This window comes from Oryctolagus cuniculus, chromosome 1 (genome assembly GCF_051225735.1).
Source record: "Oryctolagus cuniculus isolate XC-2025 breed Fujian yellow rabbit chromosome 1, ASM5122573v1, whole genome shotgun sequence".
Lineage (NCBI taxonomy): Eukaryota > Metazoa > Chordata > Mammalia > Lagomorpha > Leporidae > Oryctolagus > Oryctolagus cuniculus.
The window spans coordinates 8,771,981-8,786,729 of record NC_142867.1 but is presented as its reverse complement, the minus strand read 5'-3'; the positions used below and the strand labels follow the sequence as shown (position 1 = coordinate 8,786,729).

At 47.8% G+C, this 14,749-nt stretch overlaps 1 protein-coding gene across 2 annotated transcripts; it reads right to left on the bottom strand.

The window, feature by feature from the left end:
- Window positions 1-1,653: 1,653 nt before the first annotated feature.
- On the bottom strand, window positions 1,654-14,522 carry HNRNPUL2 (heterogeneous nuclear ribonucleoprotein U like 2). 2 transcript variants are annotated; one of them, XM_008274364.5, is made up of 14 exons: window positions 13,724-14,522; window positions 11,602-11,737; window positions 11,252-11,328; window positions 10,918-11,057; window positions 10,214-10,304; window positions 10,005-10,117; window positions 9,535-9,798; window positions 9,240-9,362; window positions 8,762-8,890; window positions 8,061-8,229; window positions 5,934-6,134; window positions 4,836-4,909; window positions 4,472-4,579; window positions 1,654-4,351 (listed from the first exon to the last, which is right to left on the bottom strand). In XM_008274364.5, the coding sequence occupies exons 1-14, from the start codon at window positions 14,331-14,333 to the stop codon at window positions 4,271-4,273; spliced, it is 2,316 nt and encodes a 771-aa protein (XP_008272586.5). In that variant the 5' UTR covers window positions 14,334-14,522; the 3' UTR covers window positions 1,654-4,270. The 2 variants fall into 2 exon arrangements, 1 of the variants encoding a protein (XP_008272586.5); XR_016229276.1 differs by lacking the exon at window positions 4,836-4,909 and having other exon boundaries at window positions 4,195-4,351.
- Between the last annotated feature and the right edge of the window lie 227 nt (window positions 14,523-14,749).

Below are 14,749 nucleotides of genomic sequence, written 5' to 3'. Positions count from 1 at the left end.
TATCGCCAAGTCCGTGTCCGCGCCGCTCACACCGGGGGGTGGAATTGGATGTGTTTCTGAGGGAGCCGAAGGGCGACTATAACGAGGATCATGGAACAAGGGGACCTCGGGAAGCCCCGCGAGGTCTGCGCTGATCGTGAGGGGAAACTGAGGTCTCCACATCTTGCCGAATAGAGGCTCCCTTTGAAGCGGTAACTCGGGGAGGGGGGCCCAGTACCATCCATCTGGGGCGCCGTTCCTCGGTCGCTTCCTACTCTCCCTGGAGCTAGCTACTGGCATTGTTCGGCTTGCGTTTCCTATACTTTCATCTTCTTCAAACCGACTCGGCCCCATCTGCATTCCCCTTTCAAGGATAAACATGGAGGGCACAGAGCCAGGACAAAGGTACACTTCCGTGGCTGCTCCTCAAGGATGGCCCCCTGCAGCTGCTTGGGGCCGCACGTGCTTTGTGATGCACGTTGACCTGCATGAGGGATAGGCCCACCCTCAGCTTCCTCACTCCGAAGGAGTAAGGGGTGTTCGATCATAGCAGCTGACCGTGGCCTAAGGATGCTCTGTGGGATCCAGGGCACCCAGTGAACTTGGGACCAGTGCAGCCTAGTAGACTAGCAGCTTTCACTGTCGATGCAGCCTCTGAGCCCTTACAAGGGTCAGGACCCTATTTGGTCTCCTCCTGGCACTTGTGACAAGTCCAGAAAGGACTGGATGTCAGTCTGCATCCCATAATGCCAGGCACAGTGCAGGAACGCGAATGAATAGATTGCACTGTTCGTGCTTAAGTGACAAAAGGGCACAGCAAATACCTTTCCTTTTTCCTGCCGCATCAGAGTGCTGGGAAAAGTCCAGGTGTAAGTGAAAACTGCCACATCAGCCAGAAGTGCTCGATACATGGTAATAACCGTGATATTAAGCTTTTTTTTTTCAGTCTCTGCTCAATATTTTTTTGCAATTTGCATACCTGTCTGATGAGGGGTGATAATGGCTGCAGCTCTGGGTGGAGTGGTTAGGGAAAGACAGGGCTTAGAGGTTACTAGATACAAGGCATGAGCTATAACCATTAAAAAATCTTGTGGGACCTGTCACTTGAGTGCGGTTATCTGTGTCAATGCCATAACCCCTGAGAACACTAGATGCTGTGAGCAAAAGGCCCTGACCATTCATTAGAAATTGCAATTAGCATCACTCCAGTGGTAGTAACCAAGAGTGCTTTTGTTAGTTACCTCTCATTCTTCAAATCAGAAAATAACAGCAATCAAACATCTGTTGAATGAGTGGGCTTTTCTTTGTAGGTGAATGAATAAACTTAATAGGCTTCATAAATGGAGCCTTACCTCTTCAAGCATCTAACTGGTTTTAGTAAAGGCCAAATACAGGAGGTCATGAGTTACAATTTAATTTCTTTTATACCAATAACTGAAGCTCAGCTTAAGCAAGCACTAAATGGACCAACAAGTCCCCTCCTATCCCCCCAGGTGAGATCACAGCTGGCTCCCAAGTGAGGGCAGGGTAGAAAAAGGAAGAGCAGCCTTACAAGAGGAAAGCCTCATGACTGGCCCCAGTGCACCTTGAGAAAGCAGCATTAAAAATACAAAAATAAAACAGCCCAATGACACACTCCACCCCAGACAGTGCAGCCACAGGAGAGAGGGTGGATTCGATCCAAATGGTTATTTATTCTAAAACTGGAAGCTAAGGTGCCTACATTTTTGCCAGAATGTTGTAATGAGAACAGGGGAGGAAAAAGTTACACATGTAAACAATGACACAGTTACATTTTTTTTAAAATGGTAAAACCCTTTTTTACTGGCCACTTCCAAAAATGCATTACAGGTTGTGCAAAAACATTTACAGGCTCCATGTGGTGTTTTTCTCACAAGCTTTTCCATCTATATAACAACTACAACAGACGTCTGATAAAACACTAAACAAGTCTTCTACGGAAAACAAGGCTAGGGATCCCTCCTGTTGCCATAATCCACATTTACCCCCTTAACATTGTTTTTTCATAATAAAAAAGGACAGACAGAAACAAAACCCAGACATCTACTGTTGTTGCCAGTGCTCTTAGACTGAACCAAGGATGTGGCAGTTCCACTCTTCACCCACCTAGGACTTTTTATTAAGAAAGATGTCTTTCTAGTGTCAAAACCAATAGCAATTACCTCCCCTAAGCCCCCTCCCCAAAATCCCCAAGCAGTTTTAAGGTTTGACCCCTGACCGAGGGCCCTAGCACCTCCTGGTCAGATCCATGTCAGACTCCCAGAAGATGCTATTCACTGAGGTGGGGGGTGGGGATGGGGGCTTTGTATCTGAAAAGGCACCGCAGCCTGTGCCTCAGGACATTCAAACTTCTACAACATAATCTTGTCCTAAGGGAATCTTTAGGATCAAGTTTTTACCTCCTTGCCCAGATGCTACGAGCAAAGTTTTCTCAAACTCCCTTAATAACAAAGTTAGTGGGTTACAGAAAAGTTCATGCAATCACTTCACCTACTGCCACACACAAACCCATTTGGTGGCACCCCAAAGGAGCAGGTGCCAAGGAAAGGACATTATGAGCAAGCAAACTCATCTACCAGGCCCCTGTTGCAGCCTTGGGGTTAGATACTTGAGCAAGGGTGTCCTGACAGACAGCGACAACCAGAGGGCCAGAACAAGGGTCTGCACACCTACAGAAGGGCTGCATGGAAGTAACAGTGGGACAGGAAGATCAAATCTCAGCACAGATTCTTCAACAGAGAGCTGCCCAGGTGAGGCAACGGAAGTGAAGCATCTTCTAGTGGCACAACCCAGGGTTTTCTCCCTGGGAAGTGCCACAGTATGTGGTGTCTGCTGAGTAAGCTCTTGGCTGACACAATGCTGAGCAAGAAAATGAATTAAAACTGAAGCTAAATATTTGAAAAAGCATTCCCATATCCCACCCATATTCTTGAACCCAGCAACCTGCAACTGTCAAGAACTGGGAGGGTGTTGGTAAAGTTACAAACAAAACTCCCCCAACTGAAGTCTCCTGGCTGGAGGCCTCTCTGGGGACACATAGGGAAAACACCCCGCGAGTCCTGTTTCAAGCTGGGAAGAGGTGGCTCCCTTCCACTCACGCATGTGCACATTCACACCCTCTAACCACGCCTCAGCAGCCTGCTGAGCTGCTGCCCCACCCCCCTTTTCTATTCACTGTCTACCTGTGTATCAAAAAAACCAGCAGGGCATGAACCCTCCACACTGTATAAAATAGTTGCTATTCTCAGCACCTGGGCCTGGGAGCCCACACCACAGGATTCACCTATATACATATCCTGCTGCAGCGAGAAGAATCCTGCCGCGTTACTGTGAGCTGGAAACCCTGAGAAACCTTTTTCTCTCGCACTGTAAGAGGACCAGACGCTTAACAGATGGTTTTAGAGACCTCCTGCCTCTCTCAGCCTTGGAAGACAGAGACCAGACACTGGCAAATCACCACCTTCAGGCTGAGGGCTGCGATCTCATTCTGCCCAAGATTTTATGGGACTTCATTGAAGGGCACGTAGAGGGGCAGGCTATTCTGTTCTGCAGTCGAGAACAGTCCCCATGCTGCCGTGGCCTGGGAACCCTATAGAATAGAACCACTCACTGGCAGTCTCCATGCCTTGGCCAAACAGCATGAAGTCACAGCCAAGTGGAGATTGGGACACTCTGGCCTCCCAGCCCACCAGACCAGATATCCCAAGAGGGAAAGGTCGGTAAAGAAAATACAAACGGTTAGTTGGTGCAAGTGATTGATAAGAGCCAATAGTTTATTTTCACTGCCCTGGTCACAAGCTCTCCCTCTGTCCCCACTCCTGCCTGCTCCTACCTGCTCTGAGAGAACCCTCACACCGTTTCCCCATCCGCCCCACTCTCCCTTACTTGGCTGCCAGTTCAGCTGCCTTGGTATGTCAGAAGGGTGACATTTCAGTTCTTTTCCTGTCCAACTGCAGGGTATAGAACAGGCAGCCCTAAGTGCTGCTTTCTGCGCAAATGTTTTTTTGATTACAAATATCTACCTAGGTTTGAAATGTTTTATAGAATAAGACAATATTCTTTTCAACAAACTTTAAAAAAAATGTACAGTTTTGTGGTTTGTTTCCACCCCCCTCCCCCACCCCTGCTTGCGCACCCTCCCCCCCACCACCCCGCCCTGGCAGCTCAGCCCCACCCCGACAGCCCCTGTTTTCCTTGGTTGTGTTTTGGGGGGTGCCTGGCACCCCCAGAGATTCAGCGTCGTGGCTGACAGGCGTCAACGGCAGGGGCTTCACCGATACCCTTGGTAACCGTAGTAGTTCCTGTAGTATCGGTCTCTGTCCTGGGGGTGGTGGTAGTAGTAATTCTGCCACTAGAAGAGAGGGAAAACCTCATCACTTGAAGCCAGCGCCGGCTGAGGAAGAAGCAGTAGGACACTCACCCTTTGCTCCTGCCTCCCTTCACCCTCCACCTAGCCCAAGCAGATACTCACATCTCGATTGTATTGTCTGTAATAGTCTCTGTATCTGTTGTACTCATAATCTCGCCCGTAGAATCGATCATAGTCTCCCCTGTATCGATCATAGAAATTACGGTAACCCTGAGAAATGAAAAAAATAGAGTGAAGATTTAGGAGTCTGCAGAATGACCCACTGATAGCCCCTCTTAAAAGAGACATATCTTAACTTGATATTATATAAACAAGGTCAATTTTCCCAGAATCAATTCTTCCAGACCAAATTAAATGGGCAAAACCCTAAGCCCTGAGAAAACAGCCCAAACCCCTCTGCTCCCCCAAGCCAATAGGAATGGCTATCACGGCCCAGAGGGAGGAGCAGAAGGAGAGCTGCACTCACCCCTCTGTTTCCATACTGCCCCCAGTTCTGCTGCCCGTAGGCCCGGTTGTCGTAGCCTCGGCGCTGCCCGCCCACTGGAAGAGAAATGGAGAGCGCGCTCAGACAGCTGGCATGGGGTCCTGGCTCCCCTTGAGTGGAAATTGAAAGGTTGGAGCCAAAGGCAATTCTGGGGGAACAGGAGGCCTGCTTTGGCCAGGCTCACACAATCTTAATTAAAGCACTAGCCAGGACCTTTTAAAAAGTCTGAGGGGGGAGGGCAGAGGAATAGAAACACGAGAAAACCAAGCCACCTTGCTTTTGAAGCTCCCCAATTCCTGCAAAACATTTAGGATGGCAAGAGGATACATGGCAGAGTTAGAAACATGAATAAAAACTGCCATTCATAGAGTCACATACTTTCGGCCCTGGAAGGGATCTCAGATATTATCATATAGCCCAGACCTGTCCTATTACACATAAAAAACAAAGTCTGCACAAATAAGCTCCTGGTGAGCAGGAACTACTGGCATTCCAATGCCTAGTACAAATGCCCTGTGACTTAGTTACACTTACACACACACACACATTTTTAAAGGCAGTGAATGCACTCTTGAGGGTTTAAATGACAAACTAGACATTCAAGGGAAAATTAATTTTACTAATAACCTAACTTGATTTGTAAACCACCCTCCTCCCCCGCCAATTACGAAGCAATGCATTCACTTCCTGCTTATACCATGAGACTGATCTAACAATGCAGCAAGAAAACTGAAGATGAGAATTCAACTTCACTGTTCAAAATCTTTCAGACATCCTGGAATAATGAAACAGGGAATCTGTATGTTGGAAATGAAAACTAGATGCATGAGAAGGCACAGCAGCGCTTTTCAGTCAAGGAAACAAACGCTTCAGTTGAGAAGTAACTACCTTTTTGGTTGAAGGGTTACAGAAAAAGCACAAGAAGCCAGGATAAAGGACACAGGGAGAACAAGCTCCACAAAGGCAAGTCCGTATCTTGAGTGTCGTCACTCTGTTTCCTTGGCCTTCCCTTGAGGATCTTGCTGTACTCAGCACAAAGAACGGACTGAGGCTGGGGGCTGGCAAGTCCCCAGGACTCACCATAGCCTTGGCCTCGGCTTCGGTTCTGCCGGTTACGCTTGTTTCGGTTGTTTCGGCGGTTTGTCCGCTTCTCAGAGGGGGGCAGCAGCTTCCGCGCCTCCTCCTTGTACTTAGTGACAATGGGCTGAGCTTCCTCCTTCTCCAGCTCCCCGTATGTCACCTCATCCATATAGTCGCATTTTTCAGGCAGAGAGAAGTTGGCTAGAAGAGTAAGAGAGAAGCTTGTGGGCCTGAAAAGTGCATAGATGGTAAGACTCATTATGAAGACTCTACTAGAGGAAGCAGATTTTTTTCAAGCCTCTCCTACTAATGGCACTAGCTCACACCCACTCACACTCAATTCATCCTGTTCATTTTCTCTACACTGTTTCCCTTAGGTTGTTATAGTCCTAGGCAAAGAACTATCAGAAAACTGTGGATTTGTAAGTTCTCAAGTGATCAGAATAAATTAGGAGTGTACGGGGTTGTTGCTTCTTATCGGGACAGAAGGAACAGAGGCTCAAAGTAACTGAGAAAGTTCTGGTGTTGGTTAGATAAGACCTATCCAAGCCTAAAGGCATCCAACAGAAAATAATGCAGGGGCTCTCACTGACCACCTGTAAAAAACCAGCCAGCATTTGCCAGCCTGTGATACTCAGAGACTGAGTCCCAGAAAAATTCAGTTCACTGAGGCTCTCATTTTTTTTTTTTTTTTTAACTTTACAGGTTTATTTATTTGAAAGGCAGAATTTTACAGAAAGAGGAAAAGGGAGAGATAGCTCCACCAGCTGGTTCACTCCCCAAATGGCCACAATGGCCAAGGCTCGACTAGGCCAAAGCCAGGAGCCCAGGAACTTGGGTCATCTTCTGCCACTTTCCAGGCACATTAGCAGGGAGCTGGATGAAAAATGGAGCAGCTGGGACTCAAAGCAGCGCTCACATGGGATGCCAGTGTCACAGGCAGAAGCTTAAGGCATTGCACAACAATGCTGGCCCCTCTCATAAATTGTAAAGGAATCCAGTTAGCCCTCCATTTCATAAAACTGAATAAAATACTTATGGACTGGCATAGTTCATCCTGAATAAACTAGAACACCCTGTTCACTGAGGTGTAAACCAGTTCCCCTGCATGGGGACTGTCAGAATTCAAGGAGCTGGCAGATGCCAGGATAAGAGGAATGCCACTAGTTAAAGGCAGCAAAGGAAAAAATCACCCTCTTAAGGGAATAGTAGGGAGAAAAGTGCAATCAAAATAGTTAAATCTGTCTTGTGTGGCCTTTGTTGTCTAATGCTTTTGCACTGCATTAAAGATTTCAATCAAATATCAGAAATCAAGATATACCAAGATCATTCACTCCAAGCACAGTTTTTTGTTTTTTTTTTTTTTTTTCTGACAGGCAGAGTGGACAGTGAGAGATAGACAGAAGAGAAAGGTCCTCCTTTTTGCCATTGGTTCACCCTCCAATGGCCGCCGCAGCCGGTGTGCTACGGCCGGCGAACCGCGCTGATCCGAAGGCAGGAGCCAGGTGCTTCTCCTGGTCTCCCATGGGGTGCAGGGCCCAAGCACTTGGGCCATCCTCCACTGCACTACCAGGCCACAGCAGAGAGCTGGCCTGGAAGAGGAGCAACCGAGACAGAATCCAGCGCCCTGACTGGGACTAGAACCCGGTGTGCCTGTGCCACAGGCGGAGGATTGGCCTAGTGAGCCGCGGCGCCGGCCCAAGCACAGCATTTTAATATGAGTTAGTTATCTCTTCTTCTGTGGACTCTTCGCTCAATTCCACAAAGGCTGAGCTTCATCTCACACACTGCAATCTTCCTATATGTCTACAACAGTGCTAGATAAATAAGACTCACCATAAATACTTGCTTAGTGAATTATTCACTCAAGAGAGCCCCTCCCTTAAGTTTTAACTATCCTGTGGTCTGTCACGATTTCCTTTTCTGTATCTTATCCATAACAAGTCAAGGAGTTACTGCTTCTTGGCTCACTCTGCTCACTCATTTATCTCTAAGTGCACACACCCATTAAAATGCTCTTCAAATTTACACTTTATGTGGGGAGAGCTGCTCCAGACACAAAGAGCTGCCCTGGTTAGTGCACACTGCCCAGGAACCAGATTCCGAACTTGTAGAATTTCAGCCCACCTTTCATCTCCAGCATTATAGACTCAGGCACATCATCTCCTTCCACCTCCTTTCTCAACTCCAGCCTCTTCTTCCAATCTTCCTCATTAGGGACAACCACCACCACTTTTCGCGAGAAGGTCTTGAACAGCAAGAGTTTCCGCCGTTGGCCAGAATTGTACACATTACACTAGAAACAGGAGGAAAGACAAATGTTTATAATTAGAAATTACCAAATTAAACCAAAATAATACTTTTAGAATCAGGGCACCAGATTAGTGGCTGATAAACATGATCGCCTTTAATATTTCAAACTCTACATAAGTATTATCTTGTCTTGCACATCAGGAAAATAGAGGTTCAGAGAGGCTCAAAGACTTGGCCAAAGATCACAAACCTATTAAGTGGTAGAGCCAAGAATCCAATGAAGTTCCAACTCTCCTTCCATTGCCCCTGCTACGTGTTCTATAATCTGGGTCCTCCTACTCTCAGGTAAAAACACTCATGAGGGGGACCTCTGTAATGTTTGAAAGACGTTACAACTGTAACATACAACCTAATGGTAATGAGGTGACCCAATTCTGTTCCTTTTCAGTTCTTCTCCACATATGCACTTAACCTCTGACTCTAAGCAATTTTTTTTTTTTTTGATTAAATGGATGTTAAAATTTATCTCTTAACCTTCTATAAAATCAGGTTCCATTTGAATGTTGGAACAGTACCTGATCAAGAATGAAGTTCCTCTTTGTCCGGGAAGCAATCTGGACCAGCTTACTAAGGCACTGGGAAGCTTGCTGAACTAAAAGATCTCGGCTTTTGGGGTCCATTTCTGGCTCCTCGGGCCCCTTCATCTGATGAGTTTGAAAACAGAATAACACAAGGAGTTATGCACTAAGTTAAAGCCCAGAGTCACTGCCACCTTTTTAAATGCCAAATCTATCACAGCAATTCACTCCTAGTCCTCAGAGCTGTAAATGTTTATTTCCTGCAACAGTCATTTCTAGTATCAACCTGAATATCTGACTTCATCTGCACAGCAGAGAAAAAAAAAAAAACCCTCCTCAACAGAGAAAAATTCACTTCTCTATTTAGGGAACCTTGTTTTCAGACACTTAAAAGATTAACTCTTCACTGAGAATAGCTTCTAGGTATTTCTTGTACTACCAAATGCTACTATGGACTCCCCTCATTGCAACTCACCCTCATCTGATTGAGCACAGTCTCAGCTCCCAGGACATTGTATCTTTTCTCAGGATTTTCTTTTGCGTATTTCAGTGCCCATTGTGTCTTTCCAGAGCCAGGAAGTCCCACCATCAGAATCACCTGCAGGACAGAGTGAAATGAAAAGTAGGTAAGAGTCATGCTTATAAAGCCCAATGGAAGAACATTCTCCCTGGCCCCGATCAGTAACTCTTTTGAGAAGAGACCTAGTAGAGCACACCAGCACACCCATCCACTACTCCAAAACATGAAACCCATGTGCTGTTTGGCATACCTCACACTCCTCTATGGTCTTGGGAGGGACTGCAGTGCGTACACGCTCCTCAACAGGCACAGCGTGGATGAACACAAACTCTGCTGGTGGTGGGAAGAAAGGCTCCTCCTTCTGACCAAAGTTTAATTCTACAACACAATTTTTGCAGAGGACATGGGGTAGAAGGGCCCGGTCTGCCAGGGACTCCTTGCTGATCCGGAATGCCACACCAAGGTCTTCTCCATTCTTGGAAAAGGAAAGTTCTATTTCCTCAGTCTCAAAGTTCTACAATGACAAAAGACAAGAGCACTTATGGGATGATGGGGTTGAAGGTTGAGTAAACTACAATTTTATCATTTGATTTTACTCAGACTGCTGTACAATACAACATAAAATGCACAGTGGATAGCAGTTGATTTGAAATAAAACTGAATTCCTACTGCCCTCCATCCACTTCGTGCTATGGACCCACAACTCTCAGGAGCACTTACAGCAAAGCAGCCAATGACATCATTTTCCCCAAAAGTCTGGCCAAATTCCTCAAACTGTCCATTCTCTGCCTTGAGTCCTCGTCCATCAAAACCGTAAGAAAATTCATCTTCACCTAGAATAGTTAACAAATTGATTAATTAAATGCAAACTTCTCATAAAGTAAGATATGGTAGCATACACTAATAAAGCAATTAAAAATAATTTTTACCAAGCTGTGGACGGGAAAAATCAACAGACCACCCAACTCGGAGGAGAGAAACCTCTGTGCAGCCTTCTTTCATTGGGAGATTCTGGGTCACCTGGCCAAGTCAGAAAAGGAACTCTTAAATACTCTGTCCAACTCGGGAGCAAAAACTAACTTAGAAAAATGTAACTTTTAAGCAACAACAATCAAAACTCAACACTGGGATAACAGCCATCACTGAACTTAAACCAGTGAGGGTCAATCTTGGTTCCTGGGACAAAGGTTATTGTTGAATTCTGATGTCTTTTTCTGTACTAATAAAATACTGATGACCAGGAATCCAGCACATAGTTTAAAAGAATAAAATAATAAAAGGACGATCTTGGGGTCAGCAATTGATCTTGTGGTGTAGCAGGTCAAGTAGCTGCATATAGTGCCGGCATCCCATATGGGTCCCAGCTTGAGTCCCGGCTACTCTACTTCAATCCAGTTCCCTGTTAATATACCTAAAAAAGCAGCAGCAGAAGGCTCCAGTATCTCAGAGATATGGGAGACCTGAAGAAGCTCCTGGCTTTGGCTTGGCCCAACCAAGTCACTGTGGCCATTTGGGGAGTGACAGTGGATGGAAGATCTCTCTCTCCCTCTCCCCGCCTCTCTGTAACTCTGCCTTTCAAATAAATATATAAAAACAAGAAAAAAGTAAATGAATGGTCTTAATGAGCTACTACCTTGGCCTCAAAGCAGACTTTTCCCTTTGTTACTCCATAGGTACTCCTTGCCCCAGACCAAAGGGTGGGGAACTTCTCTGAGAAAAGTGGCTGCCCTCCATAGCGGTCTTTGCTTACTTGGAAATGGAGATCCGAGGTATCTGTTAAGAAAGATGCAATAAGGTTACAATAATACCCAAAACTTGGAAACCACAGAAGTAGCACAAGTATATCCAGCTGTCAACAATGAATACAAAGTCTCCTAGAATTTGCAGGTCCTGAAGTTTTAAACTCCAACACCACTTCACCACAACACCACTTGTGATTAAAAAACCACAGTCTGCCTTATACATACACGTGTCCAGGTTCACAACAGTTTGATCCTCCTCCTCATCTTTTGCCTCTTCTTCAGGGGGTGGCGGAGACTTTGAGCTACACACATAGGAAAGAAGAGCAAACACAATGTAACGAAAGCCCTCTTCTTTGATAAAGTGTCTTCATGACATTATGTCCATTTTAAACTACCAGTGAGTATCAAATCCCAGCAGACAGCTTCTTTCAACAAATGAGAAAGGGCAACAGGAGCTTTCGTGGTAGATTTCATCTAAAGCTTATGCACCCCTCCTTCCAGACTCTCCAATCAATACCAGATATACCAAAATCAGAGCAGACACTCCCTTTAAGAAAAGGGACTGTTTCCCTCACCGGCTGTGGTAAGCCTCCTCTCGGAATTCATAGTAAGCTCGGCCATGTTCATCCTTCTCATCCCGCTGTCTCTTTACCCCCCGCCGCTCACCATCTGAGCCTGCTGGTTTTGACTTTTCACTATCTTGTTCATCTCCTACAAAAAGGAGGGAAAGAAAATCAGCAGTTTTTATACTGGAGTGTAGAACAAGCTCAGAACCAACAGAAACTAAAGGGAAACCTGAGTTTCTTTCTAATCAAAATAGCCACATTAGCCCCACTGCATCCACAGCACATTTTACTTCCCAAGATCACCTTCCTGTCACTGGCTAGGATTTTATTGGGGTGGGATGGGAGGGGGTAAGAGGATAGAACGGGCTAATTACAGTCAGCAGCAGATAAAAATTGGACAGTTTTTGCATTCTAAATTTACCTGATTAAATCAGGTCAAGCTTGCAGGAATGTTGTGGCATTAAAAAAAAAAAACCTTCATAGGTTAACTTAATTTCAATCTTTGTCAGATTGAAATTGTACAAAGATTTAAGGCAGGCCATTACAGCTTCAAGGTAAAGAAGCCACAATTTTTTCCTAAGTTTATCCTGCACTAAAATGCACAGCCTGTATATATGCATCAACACTGGATATGTATATCAAGTTATCTTACCATACCCCATAAATATACACAAACATTATGTGCCAAAGAAATGTAAAAGAGTACAGCCATCCATGCTTTACTTATACAGCCAAGGGACTCAAGTGCATGATACACAACTGATTTACAAAACCGCAACAAACCAGTTAAGTCACAAGAGACCCATAAATAACACTGCATCTTTACTGCACATAATTTGGGGCAGAAAGGTGTTGTCATATATTTAGTAACTGTTCACAAGAAAAAATCTTGGAGTTTTTCTTTAGGTTTTTATATTTTTGCAACACTAAGAAGGTTGTAAATAATAACTTCTTTAAAGCAGTCCTTTATCCCCAACGTTTTTTATATCTTTTATTTGAATTATACATTAAAGCAAAGGTTATATAATGGGATTTTTGTTCTAAGACATAGGACAAAAAAATACGCAAGTTGCCTATGACTATTGTAAAACACTTCCAATTATGTCACTTTAACTAATAGTGTCCCAAAACTTGTACTATAAAAAGAATGAAAGCAATCCAATTTATAGTAAGACTGGGAAGTAGCTGGAGATTTCCTCCCTACTCTGACAGGTATTGTTATGATCAACTCCAACCATCCAATCACTTCCAGAGAAAAGAGAAAGGTCACCAGCTCCCTGGGGCAGTTCCACACATTTTCTTCCACAAGGTTACCCAATGCATCCACCAGGATCTCAATCCTTTCAATTCAGGAAGTCAGGAGCCCAACATGTAGGCTCGTACGAGTATACAGCAAATCTACAAATATGCCCATCCATGGACTTAGTGGAAAGATTAAAATGTAATCCTGAGAATACAGGAGCAGTACAAGCCCAAACCAAGTTAACTTGTTTTAAATGCGCCAGATTAAAACTTTCTTCACTAGTTAACTATTAAACCCAACACTCGCACCAGAGGCTGCCCCCTTACTTCTGGAGCAGGACCAAGGCTAGATTTCCAGTTCTCCGGAAACCTACAAGCTTTAGTAATGGGTTTTGACAGAGCGGACTCTGACGGGTTCAGTTTATTGCTTCATGTTTTTATGCCGAAAAAGCCGTCAGGTAGCCCAATGACCTAAAGCTCTAACTTTCGGTGTGGCTGTGTAATTCCCAACTCCTCAGCACCCTCTCAGCTTCAAACGAAACACAAAACAAAGGGGAGGCGATGACTAGCAGGCGGGAGGGTGCTCCACAGGTAGCACGCGAGCAGTCAGCATGCGAAACCACTCACTTCCATCCACCACCTCCCAGGAACCAAGCCGGGCGGACAACCTCCCTCCCGCCAAGAACACGGCCACCAGAGGCGGCCGCGCTTCCCAGAAAGGCAGCAGAGGATGAAAGCCACCTGCCCCGGGGAGTCCCATCAAATACCGAACGGCAGCTTGCGCGACCAGGCAAGTGGAAACAAGGGATCAAACCCCGCGGCGCAGCACGGGTGCCGGATCGGGGCGCCCCCGGCAGCCTGGAGCCCGGCTCCGCCGCCAGCTCCTCACCCTGTTCTTCTGCGGCCTTGTCACCCGGCGCCTCGGATCCCGGCGTCTCGTCTCCGCTCCGCTCCTCGGGCTCGTCTTCCTCCCCTTTGCCGGCGCCCGGCTCTTCGCCACCGTTTACCCCACCTGACCCGGCCGTGGCCTCCGCGGGCTTTTCGGGAGCATCGGGCTCGGCCTCGGCCTCGGCTTCGGGCTGGGCCTCGGGCTCGGGCTGGGCCGCGGGCTCGGGCTCAGCCCCGGCCCCGGCCTCGGCCTCCATGGCTGCCGCCTCCGGAGGCTCTGGCGGCGGCTGCGCGGCCTGGCCCGCGGCCTGAGCAGGGGGTGGCTCCTCGTCCTCGTCCTCAAGCAGCGCCTCCTCGTCCTCCTCCTCCTCCTCCTCGTCCTCCTCCTCGTCCCCGCCCGGGCCGCCGCCCGACGCGGCCACAGGCCGAGGCTCCGCCTTGCAGGCCCCGCCGGGCCCGGCCCCGCCGCCGCCGGCCTCGTCCTCGAGCATCTCGGCGTCCAGCGCCTCCTGCAGCCGCTGCGCCAGATCCACCTTGAGGCCGCGCGAGTCCAGGCCCCGCCGCTGCAGCTCCGACCGCAGCTCGGTCACTTTCAGCCGCTTCACCTCCATCGCCGCCGCCGCCTCCTCCGCCTCCCGCCGCCTCCTCCCCTGCGAACCGTCGACCGAGCCCGACCGCGCAGGCGCCGCCGCCGCCGCCCGCCTCCGCCTCACGCGCCAGCCCTGAGCCCGCGCGAGCGCACGCACGCACGCAGACAGCGCAGGCCGCGCGCGGTCCCCGCTGCGTAGTTGGTGTCGCCTTCCTCCTCCCCTCCCCCGCCTCGCCTCCCACGAGCCCAAAACAACGCAACGGGGAGCGGCCTGCCTCCCAGCCCCTAGTCCCCTACCGCCGGCGGGCGCGCGCGCCGAGGACGACGGAGTCCCGCCCCTTCCGCCCGCCCCCTCTTACCGCTGGGCCAATCGCCGCCGGAGGTTTTACCGCGCAGCCGCAGCGGAGCCGGAGACGGGCAGGGCTGGCGGCGGCTCAA

Coding starts and splice junctions, on each gene's coding strand:
- HNRNPUL2 (XM_008274364.5), bottom strand. CDS start 14,333: ATGGAGGTGAAGCGGCTGAAAGTGACCGAGCTGCGGTCGGAGCTGCAG. Junction 9,363..9,534: donor AGACCATAGAGGAGTGTGAG/GTATGCCAAACA, acceptor TCTGTCCTGCAG/GTGATTCTGATGGTGGGACT. Junction 8,891..9,239: donor CTGTGCTCAATCAGATGAGG/GTGAGTTGCAAT, acceptor CAAACTCATCAG/ATGAAGGGGCCCGAGGAGCC.